Source organism: Astyanax mexicanus, chromosome 8, assembly GCF_023375975.1.
Source record: "Astyanax mexicanus isolate ESR-SI-001 chromosome 8, AstMex3_surface, whole genome shotgun sequence".
Lineage (NCBI taxonomy): Eukaryota > Metazoa > Chordata > Actinopteri > Characiformes > Acestrorhamphidae > Astyanax > Astyanax mexicanus.
In genome coordinates this window covers 20,498,648-20,520,841 of record NC_064415.1, presented here as the reverse complement: position 1 = coordinate 20,520,841, position 22,194 = coordinate 20,498,648, and the positions used below count along the sequence as shown (strand labels likewise).

The 22,194-nt window shown below is 37.5% G+C and overlaps 1 protein-coding gene across 1 annotated transcript in view; it reads left to right on the top strand.

Moving 5' to 3' along the window:
- Nucleotides 1-676: 676 nt before the first annotated feature.
- The window catches only part of pcxb (pyruvate carboxylase b), a 357,875-nt gene continuing 336,357 nt past the window's right edge, over nucleotides 677-22,194 (top strand). Inside the window, exons 1-4 of the mRNA XM_022678445.2 lie at nucleotides 677-985; nucleotides 14,982-15,124; nucleotides 17,454-17,638; nucleotides 21,256-21,421. Coding sequence (XP_022534166.2) covers nucleotides 14,983-15,124; nucleotides 17,454-17,638; nucleotides 21,256-21,421 — 493 coding nt within the window. The 5' untranslated portion in view covers nucleotides 677-985; nucleotide 14,982. The remainder of the gene's footprint in view (nucleotides 986-14,981; nucleotides 15,125-17,453; nucleotides 17,639-21,255; nucleotides 21,422-22,194) is intronic.

Below are 22,194 nucleotides of genomic sequence, written 5' to 3'. Positions count from 1 at the left end.
ACCTTTAATTAATTTATGAATATGAAATGTAGGGATGCACCAGTTTTATCAACCAAAATTATTTAGACTTAAAGGGCAACAAAACACTTCTGCCATTCAGCCAAAAAATCAAGAAACTAAATAATTTATGCCAAACAATCACTGATATGTACCCATTTTCTTCTATATTGGTTTGTCTGGTTGGAGGTTAAAATGTTTATTTCAATTAATATTTTTAAGTTTTTTTTTTTTTTTTAATGCCACCAACGTTTGCCCACATTTTGTGTGTGTGTATTTGTGTGTGTGTGTGTGTGTGTGTGTGTGTGTGTATTACTCCAGGATTGTCTCAGAATGTGGTTAGGGCACTCCTGACACAGCAGATGTGTAGAGAATATAATTACATAATCAATAATCAAGTCAAGACCTGTAGTTTCTCTTTTTTTCTACATATCTGAGTTTTCAATTATTATTATTTCCTCAGTTCTGCCACATAAGACTCAAGATTTTTTTTCTCGTTCTCTCGCTCATCTGCTTTTCTATCTGTCTCTCATCTGTCTCCTCCCTCTTTCTTTAAATCCTGCCGCTCTTTGCTGTTTGGGTCAGGCTGCCTGTGATTGGCCAGCGTGAATGGGGGAGTGCTGTGCTGGTGTTGCATAATCAGCAGCGGGAGGATGAAAGCTTAGTGAGAGAGAGTGAGAGAGAGTGAGTGAGTGAGAGAGAGAGCTTAACAGTGCAAACCAGACAGGATAAGGCCTGACATTCTGTTAGAGCAACACGGCTGCAGAGCAAGACTCCCTCTGATTGTGATTGTGTGTCTCTGTGTGTGTCTGTGTGTCTTCTCTGTACACAGAGTGGCTTCATCAGTGTGTCACAGTCCCACTTCTCCTGTGTAATCGCTGGTGGCCGGGTCCAGGGCAGCTCTTTCTGCCTCATTCATTGGTTGTGGTCCTGCACAGCTGCGTGTACCCATTGACTGTTCAGACTGAGACAGAGGCGCAGAAGTCAGGTGAGTGTGTCTGTGTTCTGTGTGTGTGTGTTTGTAAGAGTGAGCGGATGCTGTGAGTGTAAAGATGTTACATATATATATAAGAGTATGACTTGGACTTGACTTGGACTACATGGAATGCTTCCCCAGTGCTTCATTTGTTTTGATGTGTGACAGTGTGTTTGCTTTGTTTATGCAGCTGTAGATCAGCTGGGCTGGGCTTCATGCTATTTTATGTGTGTGTGTGTGTGTGTGTGTGCACGCGCTTGTGTGGGCATGTGTATGTCTTTTATAAGCTGTTCCATTAGTCATGCAACTGCTTTTAGTGCACATTACATTATATGAGGTGTGTGCTTGCTTGTTTTTTGACTGAGCTCTGAGGTAAACAACACACCTGTGTGCAGGTGAGGAGTGTGAGTGTGTGTCAGTGTGTGTGTGTCTGCAGCAGCAGGTGTGAGGAAAAACTTTATGCTTTTGCTTCTGTGATGATTGATTGATTGTGCGTGTGTGTGTGTGTGTGTGTATGTGCGCGTGTGCACGCACGTGGGTCTGTGTACATTTGTACTTTCTGTACTTTTCATTCACAGACCTTTGATCCTGTGTTGTTTAAGCAACATGGGCTTGTGAAACCCACATATGAGTTAGTGTGTGTAATATACTACGTGCATATTCATAAGAAATGCTCACAAATGCTAGTGATAATGATAAGCCTACTGCTGTTGACAGTATGAGCATTTTGCTCAAATAGCTGAAATGTAGCATTGAAAACTGTATATGTAATGCTAATTACATATACAATTAAAACTCGTATTTATTACTAGAGCACTTCAGTATACATAAATACATCTCTGTGGAATACACGCAACAATGATGTACAGCTTTTGAAAAAAAAAAAATTGCACCAGGAGTGACAAAGTTATCCAAAAACAGTGTGTAAGACTGGTGGAGGAAAACATGCCAAGATGCATGAAAACTGTGATTAAAAACCAGGTTTATTCCACCAAAAAAATATTTTTAAACTTGTTCATTTTCTTCACATTATTTGCTATGCATCATTTCTGTTATTTAAGCCATTTCTCATTTTCTGCAAATAAATGACAATATTTTTAATTCAAATTTGTGAATAACAAAATCAGAGAAACCGATTAAAAAAATGAAGTGGTCTCTTAATTTATTTTTAAGAGTTGTATATGACATATAGCACTAAAAACTAGTGTATATGACATGATATGATATATGATATGATATAACACTTTTATACATGTTTACAAGATGTTTACAACTATTACGCATTGTTGTATAACAGCCACAATTAATATATCCGTCTGTATAATGCTCATAACTACTGAATATGAATGTTTAATGCTCACAACTATTATATATACTATCTGCAATCCAATGTTTTATGCTACTTAGTAAAATAGCTACTAACTTAAATAGCTCATCTAATCCCTGCCAATAGAAAGTAGTATTTGGAGCAGATAAACATGGAGCAGTGAAACTGTATTCTCAGGATTTATATTGCTCCATCCAGTACACTAAATACAATCAAATCCAAAACAGCAACACTCCAAAATGTAGAGTCTAAAAATCCTAAATATTCCCTGGACAGTAGGGACAGTTACTTCAACAAAGCAGAAAAAAACATTAATACCCTTTAATACTCTTGATTTTGGCTCTTTAACTCTAACTCCCTCTATACATCTTACATTCCTCTGTAATTCTAACACATGGGTATCATAGGCATCTGTATTTGGTATTGTATGATCATAAAAAAACAGATAAGCATCAGTCATGGTTCTCATATCAGTGCATAACAAACAGGGTCCTCATTAGCACTGTTGATTATTCTAGAGCGATATAAAAACAGTGTACAGAGTTCAGGTTAGTCCTGATTAATCTTTACATGGGGAACTCAAGTCCCAAAACAACCAAATAGACCACCAGGGCCTCTGATGTCTCTGAGTACCTGTATAAAGGATAATCAGACAGCCTGCGCAAATCAGTAACTTAATCACGGAGATGAAGCGTTGCACCTTCAGGATTCTCTGTTGCGCCATTCAGCATTGCGAAAGATTTTTTCAACATTTCTGTTTAATTTAGTTGCCCCCCAGGTCCCGAAGCTTGTCTGTCCACAGATCACACCAGTAGTACCAGTCAGGTAGCTTGAAGTTGCTCAGTTTGACTCAGTGTGAGGCCTGCTGCTCCACTTTTCCAGCACTGAGTTAGCTAGCATACCAAAGACACATATTTGCAAAGCTGAAAGACTCTGTACAGACAGAGAGGGTGAAGGTAACACATACTTCAGCTTTTACCAGAATTAAAGAAGTGAACACGTATGAAGAGTATGAAAGCTTTTTATTTTGTTTTATTTCCTCTCAAATTTGTTTTACTTAGTCCTGTAGTGTCAGCAGATGCTTTTATTTGAATCAAAACTAGGTCAATTATAAGCAGCTGGCTAACATTTAACATTAACTCACCAATTTGGCTTTGTTGGGAATCCCTGATGCCACCTTAGGGCCCTGTCCACAAACATATGGTTGTTGTCTGCATTTTATTCTCTTGTCAACACAAAAATAGTATTTTTGGTCAGTGATTTCTTTTTAAAATGCTCTTAATTGTAGAAAACTCAACTGTGTGTGGGGAAAAGAAGCTTCATAAAAAATGAAGCTCATGTTACAAGGCATACATATAATGCCTTGTTCCCCCATGCAGTGAACTAAATAAGTAATCAGACGGCACCAGCTATACATAAGATATCAGATTTTGACATATCATACATAAATGTAAAAATGCTTTGTATATGCTGTGTATAATGCTTTGTTTAGATGTTGAATCTGTAATTCCATGGCTTGTATAATAAAATACCTAAGGGTAGTATTTAATTTAGGGTTTAATCTCTCACTTTATAGGGGTACTATTATCAATGCATACAACATACACAATTGTAACAATGCTGGCATCTGCCTTAATCTCATTTTTTTTTTGTTTTTATGAAAATTGCATGTGTATGGGGCCTTAAAGGACCATTTAAGGATTTTATTTTCTATAGTAAGTCATAGTATATTCAGGATGTATCATCAGATATTAAGGAAACATGCTGAGTTAAAGCACTGATATTTTTGTCTGCAGAGCCTAGGACTGGACAGTATGTTTTTATTTAAACTGTGTCGTACCTTATGGAAATCTGTATTACGATTTATCCTCAGAATCTGCCCACTGCCTTTCCTCAGTCCAATTTCCACACTCAGGTTTTCCAGGTATAGAACAAAACAGCATGCAAACAGTGTAACAGTGTGCTGCAGCCATTAAAATCAACAAGCTGGCTATTTTTGTTCTAAACAGGTAATCACTCAGTCTTTAGTTAGGTTGCTTACTATAGCTAGATAATTTAGAACACAACAACATGCAAACATTTACAATTTACAGTGTGCTGCAGCCTTGAAAATGGACAAGCTGGCTATTTTTGTTCTAAACAGGTAATCACTGAGCTTTAATTAGGTTGCTAACTATAGCTAGATAATTTACCACCAACACTATTGTAGTAAAGACGGGAATTGTGGACAATAAAACCTATATATTCACTGATCAGCTTTAGAGTAAGACTTGTCGTTGCTTGCCATTTTTGTCGCTTGCCAATCTGGCAACCTATATGAGTGGTGAATAAATCAATCATAAGCCACAAAACTTCTGTATAGGCTGTTTAAGCTAACTAATTTCCACAGGGCTAGTTGCCCCATGGCTATATAATATAATATATTTAAATAACTTAAAACGAGAAAAAAATAAAATTATGCACCAAACCTTATAACCATTGCAGAATACACTACTACTAATCTAGCCATGGGCAAAAGTCAGATTTAGTTAAGTATTGCCCTCTTCTTTTTTTTACTGTGTCAGCAATGCTAACATAGTTGTCTTGTTTCTGTAAAAGCCACGCACCACCCAACATGTACTCTGTTCACATTTATTTGTTTTATGTGTTGACTTACAAGGCTAATGCTAAAACGTTAGCACTCTTTCAGCTCACACAAACTGCATGGATGACTCCTGTCTTCTCTAATGGGGCTGTGTTTGCCCCGGCCGATGACACGGTGCATTTATGTGTCCAGGGAATGGACAAACAATAGGGAAAAAGAGAGCAGCATGTGAAATGGAAAGATAGAAACTGTGCTGAGGAAGAGACAGCAGTATAAACAAAGGATAACCACATATCGTCGCTGTCCAATGAAAAACACTTATCTCCAAAACAGCAACTTTACAGGAGAGAGAAAAAACCTTGTAAGCTTTCAGTGGAAGTCAATGTAAAAACAAGTTTATTTCATGTCATTTTGAAGCATTTCTATTGGTCCGTTCATCAAGAAATTTTGACACAGTGTAAGAGACAGTTTGTTTGTTCAAATTATGTAGTAAACTAAAAATCGACAAATACGGAGATAAGTGTTTTTCATTGGACAGCGACGATATGAAATAAAATCATTGATGGGATAAAACAATGCAAGCTATGTTGTTGAAGGGTGTTTTTAGCTCATAATTTATGGAGCTGCTCCTTTTAGGGAGAAAAGTGGGAGGACGCTGGCTGTGAGAAGGTAGTCATTTTCTGGCCTACAAAAGCAATTACTGCAGCCTGCAGATCAACTGCAGTGACCTGCTCAATTTGGTCTGTGTTTCATTTCATTCCCATCTGCCTTTTAATGTGAGAGCTGATCCAGTGCAGGTCATAGTCCATTTTTTTTTTTTTTTTGCATGTGTATCTTTTTTTTTTCAATGACGCAGTTTCTGGAGACCACAAGAGATCAATTCTTTCAATAAAACTTGCAAATTTAGTCATTTGTGTGGCAGCAGAAAGGTAGTTTAGATTACCACTCTGTATAATTGTCTATACTGTCTGTATTAATCTGGAGCAAAACTACATTACATAACATTTAGTTGACGCTTTTATCCAAAGCTACTTAAAATCCTTTAATTTTCCCAAAAATCGAAAGTGAGTCTTGTAATCCAGTGAGTATGTATGAACTTTACCAGCCTGGTTGTAAGGAGCAGTAAGGTCACTCTGCTGAAGTACAGCGCTATACAGGAGTTTCAGTTTAATTCTCCAGCACCGAGGCTGGAGTAGCATTAGCATTACCCTCTAACCGCTATTTCCCCATTCAGAGGTGAGTATTATCGGCCTGTAGCCTGCTGCTAACCCTGGCTAGCACTGCTGGAGCAGCATTAGCATTAGCCGCTAAGTATAACTCTGACTGTAGGCTGCGCGTTTAGCCTGTTAAAACAAGCTACATGGGACGAATAGCTAGCTAATATCGCCCTGGTTTGCCAGAACACTCAGGGCTCCTCAGTGTAGCGCTGTTGGGCAGCATTAGCTGAAAACCGCTAGCGGTTAGCCGCTAATGCTCCAGGTTTATGCTAGAGAAATTTGGGAATCTAAGCTTACTGTAAATAAACGTGTGCTTTATTCACCCAAATAAACAGTTTTCAGGAGAGAAATCTGTGTAGATTACCTTCCAGTTTTCGTTAGAAAGCCTTTTTTATTACAGTTTTGTTTACTTAGCTTAGCTTTACTTAACTTAGTTATCTAACACCCCCCTCCCTTCCCCAGCGGCAACACCAGCTAAATTAGAAGATTCTTAATAGTATCACTTATTGCACCTTATAATCTACAACAGACCAGGAAATAGACATTCATCGGTAATGTGCCTTATAACACGATGTGCCTTATAGTGCGAAAAATACAGTACAAATGATGAGATACATAAGCAATAGAGGACATAAAAAGTCCAAGCCAAAACATTTTGGCAGGGCCCGAAGGAGGAGTTTGTTTGTTAGAGGTGTTAGAAGAGTAGCTGTTCTTTTAAGAGCTCAGTTTTTAGAGGTTTCTTGTAGGTAGTGAGGGATGCTCCTGCTCTTGTAGTAGATGGGTGACAGATGGGCTACAACTATAAGACCACACTGTTTTCAATTCTGATTTTGTCGGCCAAGAACAGAAAGCTGAGGCTGCAGTGGTTAGTTTAAAACTGTCCAGGCTGGTGGAGGTGGAGTAATGGTGGAGAATGTGTTCTTGGCACACATTGTTCATTTTAATAGCAATCAGTCTACTCAACAACAGTACAGTGAACACACACGCTCAAAGGCTCAACAGTGGTGGCTTTTCTTCAGTGACCAGGGGCTCTAACTGATGAGCCTCCATTAACTATCTAGAGCACCTTTGGGTTGTGGTAGAACAGTATATTCACAGCTTTAAAAATCTGCAGAATAGCAGTTTGGGCTGGACAGAAACCAATTAGGCTATTTTGAGACTAAAAGGTGTCCCTTTCCAGTAGTAACATTTAATAGTAGTGTTTTGAACCTTAAAACACAGTATAAATAGTAATAGATAATAATACATAGCTTAATTATAAAATGAATAATCTAGAGATAAATAATAAGGTATTTAGATTTAAACCAATAACATAGTGATGTGGATAGCTTAGACCTACAGGCTCATAAACTTTAAGTAAACACTTTCCTAAAGATATATCAACTTTTCATTATTTTATATCAAATTTGATCACTCAACATTTTATGCAACAATAGTTTAAAAGCATCTTAAGTCTATCACAAAGCTTTGTCTGTGTCTCCAGTCATCTTTAACCATAGCATGTGTTCATTGTTGTTAAACCCTTTATTTTGTACACTTTACTATTATAGAGTTGCTAAAGTCAGAAGGTGTTTTTACAATCACCCCTTCATCAGGAGGTTCAAAGTTCTGTTTAAAAGCAGTGGACCTAAGAACTCAGTGACCCCTCTTTTTTTCTTCTCATGCAAGAACTTATGATCTTCCTCTCACAACACTCATCTAACCTTTGGCCCAGAAAGAGCTGAGATGAGCGCAGACGTGTGAGGCTGGTCATTAACTCAGTGGGAAAAGAGTCTGAATGTTTGTTTGGCAAAGTGGCGTTGGCCTTGGGTGTGATATTTATGGCCTATGTGGGTGATTTTTCTCTTTCTTTTTGTTTTTTTTGGGGAAAAGTGTGCAGATATAGCAGAGCCAGGAATAGAGAAAGTAAAACTAAACGGTGGTCTGTATTTTTAGGTGCTAATTTCCCACATTACATTCAGATGGTAAAAACCAACAAGCATGGCCGCAGACACGCAGGTTCAGAGTGCTCTCATTCCTACTTACAAATGGCTTAATCACCTGACTGGTATGCAGCAACCAGGCCTTACAAATAGCTCACTTCATTGTGACACATTCTTCAAAGCATTAGCCCAGATGATCTCATTACCCTGTAAATACTTTTCTATTGCATAATTGTTTGCCTGGCTGATTGTGTTGGAATTCAGGAGGATTAAAATGCAATTGTGGGATTACATGAATTGTTCCTCTGTATTGATCCGAGATAAGTGATCTTAGCCAATCACTTTATCTTTCTATGACCACTGAGTTAGACTGGTCTAACTTCAGGTCCAGCTGAGATAAGCTGCGCTGCTGAAGTTACTCCACAGCTATCAGGTTTAACACACACTGAAATTTGCATCACTCAAACGTCATTCTCAGATTGAGTACAAAGATCATTACATTCACTGCCTGACGGAGGTTTGTGGGACAAATCAATTGTAACAACACTAAATGTGTGTGGTTGTGTGAGTGTGTGTGTTTACATTTACCTACCTGTGAGCATGTGATTTAAAATTTAAATTTAATGTTTTAATTTTATAGAAGTACCTTATAGAAGTATCAAATTAGATTTTGAAGTCTTTACAGCTCGTAGATACACTGTCACATAATGCACTACTGTATCTGACAAAACAGCTAAGTAATAACAATATTCTTCAGAGTTATTAGTAGACATATTTATATTTAACCCCTTAACAGGCCAGCATCAAAATATTGAGGATTTCTATTCAAGCATTACATAAAAGCTTTCATGTTTGATAAGGACCATTATTGAAAATTATAATTGTAACTATAATGGAAAATATAAAAAAAAAATCAAGTAAATCTGCTAATATCAAAATATAACAAATAAAATCATAACATTGACTCCTTCTTGAACTTCATTTTAAAATCAACGTTTTCCTGAATACAAATCAAACAGTTAATGACCTCGAAACCTTTAGGTTCATTATGCTTGCCTAGTTTTTACATGCTATTTTCAAACATACAGATTATGGCTTGATTCCGGTTACTGACCTGGAATTATTAAGTGGAGTAGTGAGTGAACAGGCAGTCTCTCCAAGTGTTCAAAGTTTCAGAATGTAAATAAGATGATATTTCTGCAGAAAAAAACTTTTTTTTTTTCACCTAGACCTATAGCCTGTATACAGGTCAAGTCATGTTAAGGGGTTAAAATAGTAGTAGTAATAGTAGTAGTAGTAGTAGTAGTAGTAGTAGAATTGGCTGAGCACTATGGGTGTCACAATTTCGATATTTCATCGAAATCGAATAAAATTATGTCATGGTCTCGAGCCTCGAAGTCAAAAAGAGGATCGACACGCGCTACGCAAATGGCGCAGCACAGTGTAGCCGCTTTGTGACTGCTGAAAGAGCAGCCCTTTCTCCGGAGAATGTGGACATTCTCATCTTCTAAAAGAAAAACTTAAAAATGTATAAAAATAACAGTTGTTTTGTTTAGCCTTAAATATGTTAATAGTTTTGGTACCTTAAGGAGCATCTTTCTCTCAGATAAAGTTAATAATATATCTTTGTTAAAGAAAAAAACTTTTCAAGTTTTATTTTTCATGTGAACTGTTATAGTAGGATAGAGTTCAGTTTGTTAAGGCTCTAATTGTTCTATTATTTTGTACATGACTGTTCCTGTATTTTTTTTATTATTTATTTTGTTATGCGCACACTGCTGCTACAAAAAAGCCACTAGATGGCATTACATATATATCTTAGTTAAATTATTTAAATTTGACCATTAAGGCCTAATGTGGTGTACTACAGATCACTTGTATCACTTTGCATCACTTATATCAAGCCCACATTTTGAAATAAGCCTCTCTGCTGTAAAAAAAAAAAGAAAAAGAAAATCGAGAATCGAATCGAATTGTGACCCTAAAATCGGAAATAAAGTTGTTACACCCCTTCTGAGCACTAAAAACATATGAGATAGGGGTGCTCAATACATTGTTTTGGCATGGGTATTGCAGTATGTTCATATACAATAGTCATATTTTAGGATATGGAATGTTGCATATGGCAAATGTAATAAAAAAAACATCATTCAATAATGTTATTCTTGAATATATTTAATATCTTGACATGTTAGATCACTGACTCCCCTGTATGTTTAAATATTGCAGTTTATGATGATGAGCGCTGGCTTGTGAGGCTTGTCATTAACTAAGAGGGAAAAGTGTCTGAATGTTTGTGCTTGGCAAACTGGCACCCTTGATTATGTTAATTATGGCCTGGGTTTTTTATATGCCTCTTTGTTTTGCTGAAAACATGTCAGCCAACAGTTATAACAGAGCTACAAATATACGAGCGCAGAAATGGCACCTAAATCATAAAATGTTTATTATAAAAATTAAAAGTATTTAATGTTAAATACAGTTATATATCAGTGCATAGTATATTTTGTCAGCATTGTCATTACAGTGTGTATATGGGCAGTAGGCACATAATCGGTAATGCAGTGTCCCATAGGGCAAATTTAATTTAAAACATCAAAAAAATGTCATGCTACAAGTTTTATCCTGCACTGGCACAGTACAGATATGTGCTTAAAGGCTAGCATGTCTTTTAGACATGTTAAGCAAGTCAACTGATTTTTTTTGTTTGTATTTTCAAATGGTTGCTAACACTATGGCATTGGACAGCTAAACTGCAAAACAGGGAATGCTACAAACTTTAAATTCTGTTATATTTAATACCTAACAGACACCTATTTTGTCTATGATCATACCAAGTAGTGTACAGACAGAGTCATGTTTTTCATGTTTTCTAGGACTCCTGGTCTATTCATTATGGCTACGTTTACATTACAAGCCTCATCAATCAATTGAGTTATTGATTAGTTTTTGCTCAGATTAAATTAGGCTATTTTTAAGCTTTTCGTTTTTATTTATTTTATAAATAGTTTTGTCTGCAATGTGAACAAATCTGCTCAAATCTGAAACAGCATTTGGATGCACATTATTGCATTTATGTATGTCACATTTGTTGTTTTGCTTTTTATGAGGTTGTGCCAAATATGACTCCCCATCAGAATTTGACTAACACAAACAACTGAAATTACAAGCGTAATTTGTTTTGCTTATACTTCTGCCTGACAGGCTGGAACAAGAAGAGAGGTTGGATTCTGGCAAAGAATCAAAATTTGGAAAAATATTTCAGCACACACACAAGCTGTCTGCATGCAGACAGAAAGGCCTATGTTAGCACATGCATGCATGCAGACTGGAAGACCTATGTTAAAACTGGATAGGTATGTTACGTAGGACCAAATCAAATAAAGTCAAATCAAATCCCATTTATTTGGATAGCGCTTTTTACAACTGGTGTTGGCACAAAGAAGCTTTACAGAAACATTATCACAGGACAAAGAATCAGGCAAAAGATTAAATATAGAAAATACAGAATACAGAACCCTTCTAACTTTCTAACGTTTTGAAGCAATAGAGAAAGCTAGAAACGGGAGAGGTACCCACAGAAAGCAGAAAGAGATGAAGGGCATGGCAGAAATAATCATTGACAAATCGACTAATTGGAAAAATAATCGCCAGATTAGTCGACTACCAAAATAATCATTAGTTGCAGCCCTACCAATCATGCAACCCCACAAGCTGCAACAGGAGCAGATAGCTTCTACATGAACTTGAGTCGACCTACTTGCTTAAAACCAGAGATTGGTACTCCACTGGCACTTCTCCTTGTTTAAAAAAATATATATATTTGGGACGCCAAGTGGTCCAGCAGTCTAAAGCACTGCCACTATGAGCGGGAGGTCGCAGGTTCGAACCCCTGTTCATGCAGCTTTTCCATCAAGCTGCCGGCTCCCTCCGGGTGGGTAGATGGCGCTCTCTCTCCCCACTAAAGGGTGATGTCCGCAGCACAGGGCGTCTGTGAGCTGATGTATCAGAACTGAGCCGCTGCACTTTCCTCCAAGCGCGCTGTGATGCTGCTCGGCAATGCTGCATCAGCAGCAGCTCGAAAAGAAACGGTGGCTGGCTTCACATGTATCAGAGGAGGCATGTGTTAGTCTTCACCCTCCTGGTGTGTTGGGGCATTAGTAATGATAGGGGGAGTCCTAGTAGTGAGTGGGTTGGGTAATTGGCTGTGTTAAATTGTGGAGAAAATGGAAAACAAATATAAATAAAATTATTGAAAAAAAAAAAAAGTATTTGACCAAATACTGTACTGAACTCATCATGCACCCCCAGAGCTGGGGAAAAAATCTTGTATTTGTAGCATTCAGTACTTGCTACATGTGCGCAAGGTGAAAATTATGCCTGTGAAAAAAACATTAGCACATCACAGATTTATAAATAATTAATTATATGAGAAAACATTGCATCATGTACTGTAATGCAGTCTGTGAAATATGAGACCAGTTCATGGTCAAGTGTCATGAATGATAAAAAAAGAAAAAAATGTAAAGGATGTATTATATAATAAACCCTCCCTTCTCACATTCATGAGCAGCGTTTCTATCCATGCTCGAGGCACAGGTAGGATGTTCCTGATGGGACTCTGATGAAAATGTAATAAAGTATCATACATGCCTGTGCCTACTGGGACCGGAGCTCAGATTGGCTAGGCCTGGTTCTGTGAGGAGAGAGAGCCAGCACAGGCTCAGACAGGTTCTGAAGTTTTTGCCATGCACGTGTGTGTGCGTTCATCTCTAGTCACTGTCATAACTACTCAACCGCCAGTCCATGCAGCCCATGGCCACCCTATCACTAAACAAATAAACCCGAAGAGCCCTGGCCCCTGGCCCCCTTGTGTACTCTGCTTATTGAAGTGCAAAGAGTGTTTGTGTGCCTGGCTGTGAGTCTGGGTTCAATTTTCTAGGAAGAACTCATCAGGGGTCACTTTCTTTTCACATCTGTTGAACACTTGCATGATGATAATAAATTACATTTTTAAATGTTTTTTTATAAAGATGAACTCATGGTGATGAAATTTTAAAAATTACATATAGATATTAAAGGTCTCCTTCCGTTTAAATCCTCTTTTTCTTGTTCTTTGTAAAATACGATAGGAGTTGTGTATGCATGCTGCACATGAAACTGTTCCTCAACCCCCATTGTCTGCAATAGCTAAGAAAAGAAATCCTCAACCTCTCAGTGCTATATCTTTACAACAAAGGCTGTATCTCTGAAAACATTTTGTTGTTTGAGTTTTAGAGCTGTAAAATTGACTGTGGGGGAAGGCAGGGAAGGCACGTTCTCTGCTGCAGTGCTGTTAGCCAATCAGAGGCGATATGTTTGCATGTATGAATATTCATGAGCAGGAGCCCAAATCCTGTCTTTCTTCAGAGACCACTTATTCAGTGATCTAAAGCAGGGCAAAATAGAAACACCTGAACATGGCATTCATTCATACTAGAGACCACAACTAAGCATTTTAAAATGAATTTAAAAATGACGGATTGAGACCTTTAAGAAGCTGTTTTTTTTATATTAGTGATTTTGATTCGTATACAGCATGTCTGTTTACAGAGACACAGTATCTTTCTAAGAATGTTCCTTTTGGCTCTTGTCACTGTCCTGCATACTTGTTTGGCTTGTTAGGGTGTGGTTAAGTGAACAATTGCCTTGAGGCACAGTTGAAAGCTTTACACATCCAAACCCACAGCAAATAGGCAAACTAGCTCAAAGGCGTGTTCATATCAGAGGGCTAAAGCTGCAGTTGAATATTGAAATAAAAATATATAATCCAGTGTGCTACATTAGCCTGCACTGTCACATACTGTAAATGCTCAGCTTTAGAACCCATTAGAAACCTGTATGGATTTTAGTGTTCTAGGATTTTAGTATTCTAGATGTCTGTGCCCAAGCCAAGTGCATTCAGGAAAAAAATAAATAAAAAAAATGTGAACAGCTCTGGAATATAATCAAGAGGAAGATGGATGATCACAAACCGTCAAACCAAGCTGAACTGCTTGATTTTTTTCACCAGGAGTAAAGGCATAATGTTATCCAAAAGCAGTGTGTAAGACTGTTGGAGGAGAACATGCCAAGATGCATGAATACTGTGATTAAAAACCAGAGTTATTCCACCAAATATTAATTTTTAAACTTTTTTGTTTTCTTTGCATTATTTTCTTATTTTCTGCAAATAAATGCTCTAAATGACAATATTTTTTATTTGGAATTTGGGAGAAATGTTAACAGAAATTTATAGAATAAAACAACAATGTTGATTTTACTCAAACATATACCCATAAATAGCAAAATTAGAGAAACCGATTTAGAAACTGAAGGGGTCTCTTCAATTTTTCCTGAACTATATATTTTATTTAGTAATGTAAAAACTCTCCTCAATATATTTTCCTATTGTAACATGCTCACTTCAAATGAAATTGGGTTTGCTAATGAACTAATTAGCTGAATCATGTTTTGAGGGCAGAAAAAACACTTAAGTATATAGGGTAAAGGGTACACCAGAACCAGAGTAAGAAGCTTCTGATTAAATGATTAATTTCTCTCAGTGGCAGTACTGCAAATCCACAAGATGGCAGCAAACTCACACAAATGGGATGATTCCTGTTTTTTGAGGCAGTGTGGTATTTTCTTGTGGATGGTGTAAACCAAGTGGAGGAAAATTGGAGAATATGGGAACTCTTTACTGCTGCTATAAAGCTTCAGAGGATCATTGGTTCAGTCCTGGGGATTTATATAAGTAATGTTGTCTGGGCCTTGGTTCATATATTTTAAAGGGAGCCATTCTCTCACATCGTTTAGTTTTATCTTTCATTCTCTGTCTTTCTCATTTCATCTTATTGAATGATGGCTTTGAAGTGGACAATTTGTTCTGACCAAGGGCGTCATCTCCTCTCTCTCTCTCTCTCTCTCTCTCTCTCAGAATGTTGGTGTATTTGGGAGGAGTAAGGAATGGTCTTGGCCTGCTGGCTGTGCGGAGGGCTTACCTGCTCTCGCGCTCTGCCCATACCTCGCCTCAGACCCTCGAGTATCGGCCAATCAAAAAGGTCATGGTAGCCAACAGAGGTAAGAGGTGTCTTTTTGGGTAAATTATATGTGTTGACCTATAATAAGACCTTATATTGCTACACACAGAGAAAAAGCTCAGCAAGAAAATAAATGCGCACATTTTTCTCGCAGACACGCTCAGCTTCTGAAGTTTGCTCCTTCGTTTTATAAAAAGAACTATATATAAATCCCATTTCACACCAGACGTGGAATATGTAGCGTCAGAAGCAATTTGCCCCTAGACTTATCAGTGTAGTGCAGAAATATATGCATGCCATGTGTTGCAAACTGGTGCTTTATAGGGAGAAACAGTACTTAATGCAGTTTTTATATGCAGTGTTATACAGTATATACTAAATTCTTGCTATGTTAAATGTAGACAAATAAACATCTAAAAGACCACCTGTTATTTTAAACAAATTATCTATCAAAAAAAAAAAAAATACATCTGAAAGCAGCTCTATGCAGATTTAGATTTTCTTACGATTCAGCTCCCTCTATAGTCATGAAATGTAATCCACACTTTAAGCCACCACTAAAGGACATGCTTTTCTGGACAAGCTAGAAAATAGATCAGAACTGTCCTTGAACGTGAAATAAGCGTTTGAGGTGATGCAGAAGATTAATATTAAAGGATTGTACAGAAACATGACTAAACTAAACATTAATTTATACCCATATACAAATAAAAATGTCTCTTTTAAACAATGTAACCGTCACTATCTGCATACTTCTATGTTTTCTGTGTGTTGGAGTGGATGTTAATCATTACCTCTATCAAAGGGCATTTCATAGTTAAATGTCACAATAGCAAACATGACAGCAGGAAAGAAAGTTGTGATAATGCACGACAGAAAGATTAAATAGGTAGCAGGGTAAATAGTGGTAAATAATATATATATATAAAAAAAAGTTCTTCCATAGATTTCTTATTTGTGGTCACTTATGGGTGTTTTGCTTGAACTGTTGGCTGCAAGCTTTCCAGGAATGTACACCGATTAAACAGGGGGAATTGACAGGGGTCTTTTTCTATGCTAAGCATAAATATGCTACGCTTTTTTACACAGCATTAAGCATTAGTCCTTATCAGCATTGTCTTGCCTGCTTTACCAAAGTTACACGGTACAGTTAGCAGCTAGCAAGTCTGGCAAGTCTAACGTAAAAAACAACAGTGAGACTCTTCCACCTTTTTCAAGTCAATTGAAATTTTCAACACAATTTTGTTATTTTATTCAGTAAAATGCTACAAAAAGTTGCTCCAAGATGCAGATAGCAGTGACAAAGTTTATTTAAGCAATACAAGATCAATAAAGACATTTTTAGCTTCTATTCCCATTCAGGTCAAACAGAAACAGCTTGCACGCCACAAAGTGCCACCTCTGGTGTTAAATAACAGATGGGTGTTGCATTGTTTCTGGTGTGAAACAGGCTTAAGACTATATTATATGTGAGGAAAGGAGCTACAGACCAAGTTAAAACCCTCTGGAATATAATAAGGAGGAAAATGGATGATCACAAGTGTCAAACCAAGCTGAACTGTTTGAATTTTTGCAGCAGGAGTGGCATAAAATTATCCAAAAGCAGTGTGTAAGACTGGTGGAGGAGACCATTCCAAGATGCATGAAAACTGTGATTAAAACCAGGAGTATTCCATCAAATGCTGTTTTCTGAACTCTTAAAACTTACTTAAGAATATGAACTTTTCTTTGAATTATTTCAGGTCTGAAATCTCTGCATCTTTTTTGCTGTTTCACGCATTTCTCATTTTCTGCAAATAAATGAATAAATAAATAAATGTGGAATTTGGGAGAAATGTTGTCAGTAGTTTATAGAACTAAACAACAATGTTCACTTTACTCTGTATGCTATTAGCTTCATGCTGGCAGCATGTAAAATCAACACAGACTTAGCTGAAACCATGCTGAGCAATTTCATACAGATTTAGCGGTTTATACACAGGACAACATGTAATTTATATAAAAGGGCAACATTCATGAGCTATAAATGTAGAAGTGAAGGAGCTATAAAACATACTTATACACATCAAGCATATTTGGTTTAAAAAGGTAGAAAAAGGTTGAAAATATTATTTATTTTATATATTTTCTATTCTTCTGTGTTTTAATTTATGTTTGAATATGAACACCTCAAGAATAGTTGGTATAGAAAAGGTAGAAAAAGGTTGAAAATATTATATTATTTATATATTTTCTATTCTTCTGTGATTTAATTTATGTTTGAATACGAACACATCCATCCATCCATCCATCCATCCATCCATGATAAATTTTGATGATATAAAAGGGATGACCCTGTTTGTTGTTTCCCATTTTCCATTGTTTTGCAGGAGAGATTGCAATCCGTGTGTTCCGGGCCTGTACAGAGCTGGGGATCCGGACAGTGGCCGTGTATTCTGAGCAGGACACTGGACAGATGCACAGACAGAAAGCAGATGAGGCCTACCTGATTGGCAAAGGCCTTCCTCCTGTCGCTGCCTACCTCCACATACCAGACATCATCAAAGTGGCAAAGGTTAGACATCTCTGTGCCTGACAGTTCTGCACTGTCTGCAGTGTGTTACATGTTTGTCCCTCTCTGTGTATGCCATGTTGCGTGTGTGTCTGCTTGTTTGTGTCTGTTCCTCTGTATATTTCCCTGTCTGCCTGTTGGTTTTCTGGTCAGATATGTCTGTCCACCCTCACTAGTGCTTATCTGTCAGAGGTTAAGTGCATAATGCCTTACCCCTTCAGCTCGACACGTGGACGGACGTGATTAAAATAAATAAGAACAGACAGAACAGATCAGAGTAGAGGTGTAACGATGCACTTGATTCGATGCACATTCGATTTATGAATTTGGATTTACCTTTAAAAAAATAAGGTGATTTTTTTTCTTATTTTATTTGTAAGTATATAAACAATGAAAAATGCACCATGCATAAATGCTCCCTGTACTGCTTTAGGAATAAACAAACTACCGTGATGTGTTTTTTTTTTTTTTTTTTTGGCCCGCCACCAGCCCCCTCTTCGGAGTACTATGAAGACTTTATTGTTTGTTTAATTTATTTATAATATATATTTTTAAGCAGAGACAGTTGGGTGGTCAGGGTTGGAGGGAGTAAGATGCAGAAAGGGGTACAAGGGGAGAAAAAACAAACAAACAAAAACAAACAAACAAAGAGAAAGAAAAAATATATAATATTTTGATTGCAGTGTGTACAGATTTGTGAGTTTTATTTCTCAATTAACCACTTGCTTATTTAGGCAATCTAGAGTGAAAATATCTATTTCTTAACACACAGCAACAAAGTAAAATGTAATTCATTACTCTACTTAAATAGATTTTTGTGTATCTTTACAAAAGTATTTATTACTTTAATTTACTTTTTACTTTAATTTGGCTGCATTTAAAATTCAGACAACTTACATTTCACTTCACTACATTATTGGAAATCTGTAGTTCCTTTTGACTTCTGAGGGCTGGGTGGAGGATCTTTTATCTCTCCTGGCCTATGAAAGTCAAAGCCTTGAGAGTCAAAAACTTGTGCAGAGTTAGTGGTGAGCACCCTTATATTGCTACATAGCAAAAAAAGTAAAAAAAATATCCTCCGCTCTTTGCTTACGCCCACTGGTTCTTTTGCCTGCATTAGCGGGATTGCGACCTCTGGTGTTCAAACAATACGACTGCATAATATTTCATGAACAGAACATGAAATTGTATGTTACCATGATGCACATTGTCAATAGTTTTCTGGGGATTTTTTTCACATATATGTATATATATATATATATATATATATATATATATATATATATATATATATACACAGTGAGTCCAAGAAGTATTTGATCCCTTGCTGATTTTCTTCGTTGGCCCACTAATAAAGACATGATCATTCTATACTTTTAATGGTAGATGTATTCTTACATGGAGAGACAGAATATTAAAAAGAAAATCCAGAAAATAAATCTAAGGAATATATATTAATTGATTTGTATTTCATGCAGTGAAATAAGTATTTGATCCCTTAGTATTCATTAGCAGTTCTGGCTTTTACAGACCAGTTAGACACTCCCAATCAACTTGTTACCTGACCTGAAGCCACCTGTTCTCACTAATCACTTGTGTGAAAAACACCTGTCCACAGAATCAGACAGATCACACAGATTTCAAGTCTCCAACATGGGTAAAACCAAAGAGCTGTCACAGGACCTCAGAGTCAGAATTGTTGACCTTCACAAAGCTGGAATGGGCTACAAAAAGATTAGTAAGGTGTTGGATGTGAAAGTAACAACTATTGGTGCAATTATCAGAAAGTTTAAAGAGTATAACATGACAATCAACAGACCTCGGCCCGGTGCTCCAAAGAAGATTTCGCCTCGTGGGGTGGCAATGATGCTGAGAACGGTCAGAAATCGTCCTGCAACCACTCGGCAGGAGTTAGCAAATGACCTGAAGGCAGCTGGGACCACAGTTTGCAAGGAAACAATTGGCAACACTTTGCGCAACAATGGATTCACATCCTGCAGTGCCCGAAAGGTACCCCTGCTGAAGAGAGCACATGTGGAGGCGCGCCTCAAGTATGCCAATGATCATTTGAAAGATGAACCAAGTTATTGGGAGAAAGTTTTGTGGTCAGACGAGACCAAAATTGAACTCCACCCGCCATGTGTGGAGGAAGAAAAATGCTGCCTATGACCCCAAGAACACTGTGCCCACCGTCAAGCATGGAGGTGGAAGCATAATGTTTTGGGGGTGTTTCTCTGCCAAGGGTACAGGGCTACTTCACCGCATCACTGGGAAGATGGATGGAGCCATGTACCGCACAATCCTGAGGGACAACCTCCTCCCCTCTGCCAGGGATCTGAAAATGGGCTGTGGTTGGGTCTTCCAACATGATAACGACCCTAAACATACAGCAAAGGCAACAAAGGATTGGCTCAAGAAAAATCACATTAAGGTCATGGAGTGGCCCAGCCAGTCGCCAGACCTCAATCCGATCGAAAATCTATGGAGGGAGCTGAAGGTCAGAGTTGCCAAGCGACAGCCCACCAACCTTCATGATTTAGAGAGGATCTGCAAAGAAGAGTGGGCCAAAATTCCCCCTGGTGTGTGTGCTAAACTTGTGGTTAACTACAACAAACGTCTCACCGCTGTGCTTGCAAACAAAGGCTTTGCCACTAAGTATTGAGTGTGTTTGGCAAGAGGGATCAAATACTTATTTTCCTCATTGAAATACAAATTAATTAAAATATATTCTTTAAAATTATATTCTGGATTTTTGTCTTGATATTCTGTCTCTCCATGTTAGAATATATCTACCATTAAAAGTGCAGAAGGATAGTGTCTTTATTAGTGGGCAAACAAAGAAAATCAGCAAAGGATTAAATACTTCTTGGTCTCACTGTATATATATATATATATATATATATATATATCTTTTAAATCCAAAGTTATGGACTGTCCAATGTAGAAACGTCTCTCAGGTCTGTTTTTTTTTTTATTGGATAGGTATGACTTAGGAAGGCTTAAGTTGTAGCTAAACCAAAACATCCTGCTTTTGTGAAAAGCCTTCCAGAAATATAATATTTCCTCTAAGCCAAAGTCAATGAGACAAGACCTGGCGAGTCCTTCAGACTACATTTTCTTCTAGTCATGGCATCCAAATAGGGTCTTCAGTGGTCTCCCTTTCATTTATACTGCAGACAGCTCATCTGTCAGGCTGGGAGCTTAGCCATGGCCATAACAATAAAACACACACACACACACACACACACACACACACTCACGGCCAGCTCCCTTTCCCCCACTAACAGATTCCTACACACATTATCTGTCCGGCCTCATTGTATGAAAGCTCTGCAGTAGACTTCTTCCTCCAGAGCCATTAATATGGGGAACACACACTCCGCCAACAGAGAGAGAGATGGCTTGCAATTACCCTCTGATTGGGATTTTAATAAAATTAGTATTTGCTCGCGTACTCTCAGGCTAATTAGATCTGAATGCCTTATTTCCTTCATGCATTTTTTTCGTTTTATTTCCATGCGGTTCTCTTGTCTCTTTTGCTCTCCTGTCTGTTTTCTGCTCTGTATTCCCCTGTTCTTTCTTCTATTTTTTTGTAATTTCTCATTGGTTCCTTTCTGCAGGAGAATAACGTGGATGCCATTCACCCTGGATATGGCTTCCTGTCAGAGCGCTCTGATTTCGCTCAGGCCTGTGAAGATGCTGGAGTTAGATTTGTTGGTCCAAGTCCAGACGTTGTGCGTAAGATGGGTGATAAAGTGGAGGCTCGCGCTCTGGCCATCCAAGCTGGTACGTGGTTTTCCCACTTAAATTCCCCTACCAGGCAGTAGCCTTTTAGACTCGTCCTTTATTTAGTTTTAAGTAATTCTGATGTCCACAAAATCAGAGAAGCACTGTTTATTACTAGAAACCTGTTTTTATATGACTGAAGAACTGTCCAAACTACAAAAATGATTGCTTATGACAAAATTAAAAGGGAAATAAAGTCAAAGAGGAGTCAATCATTTGCTGGACTAACTGATGCTTGAGAAATTGCAAAAAAGTTATATAAATATAAAAAAGGATTTATAATATTTCTAAAGCTGTACAGCCAACGTATGTGTACTGGGACAGTAGTCAATTAATAGTGTCCATTACTATTGCCCAAAATATAGCTGATGTCGATATTTAGCCATCGCCATCTTACCATTAGAGCCAGCTTAGGCTCATTTATACCCCTTTTCCAAGTCAATCTGCCGATTTCAGACGGTTTAATTTGGGATTACTAGGACCTAAGAAGTATAAAAACAAAACTTTGTCCTTGTACAGGAAATCATTTTTGCGAAAAAAAAACAAAACAAAAACAAACAGTGTCCTCAAGTGGGGACGGTGGTTTATTTTAACATTTAAAAAAGACCAATTCCATTTGGGATCAGAAATAAACTATTTTCAAACATAAAAGTGGAGGATAATTTTTACCTGGCCATTGTTTCTGTCTGGAATGGGTGTAAAAACCTTTGACTGGGCTTCCCGCCATTTGGTTTTCAACCAATTTAGTGTAATGCTGTCATGTTGTGACCACT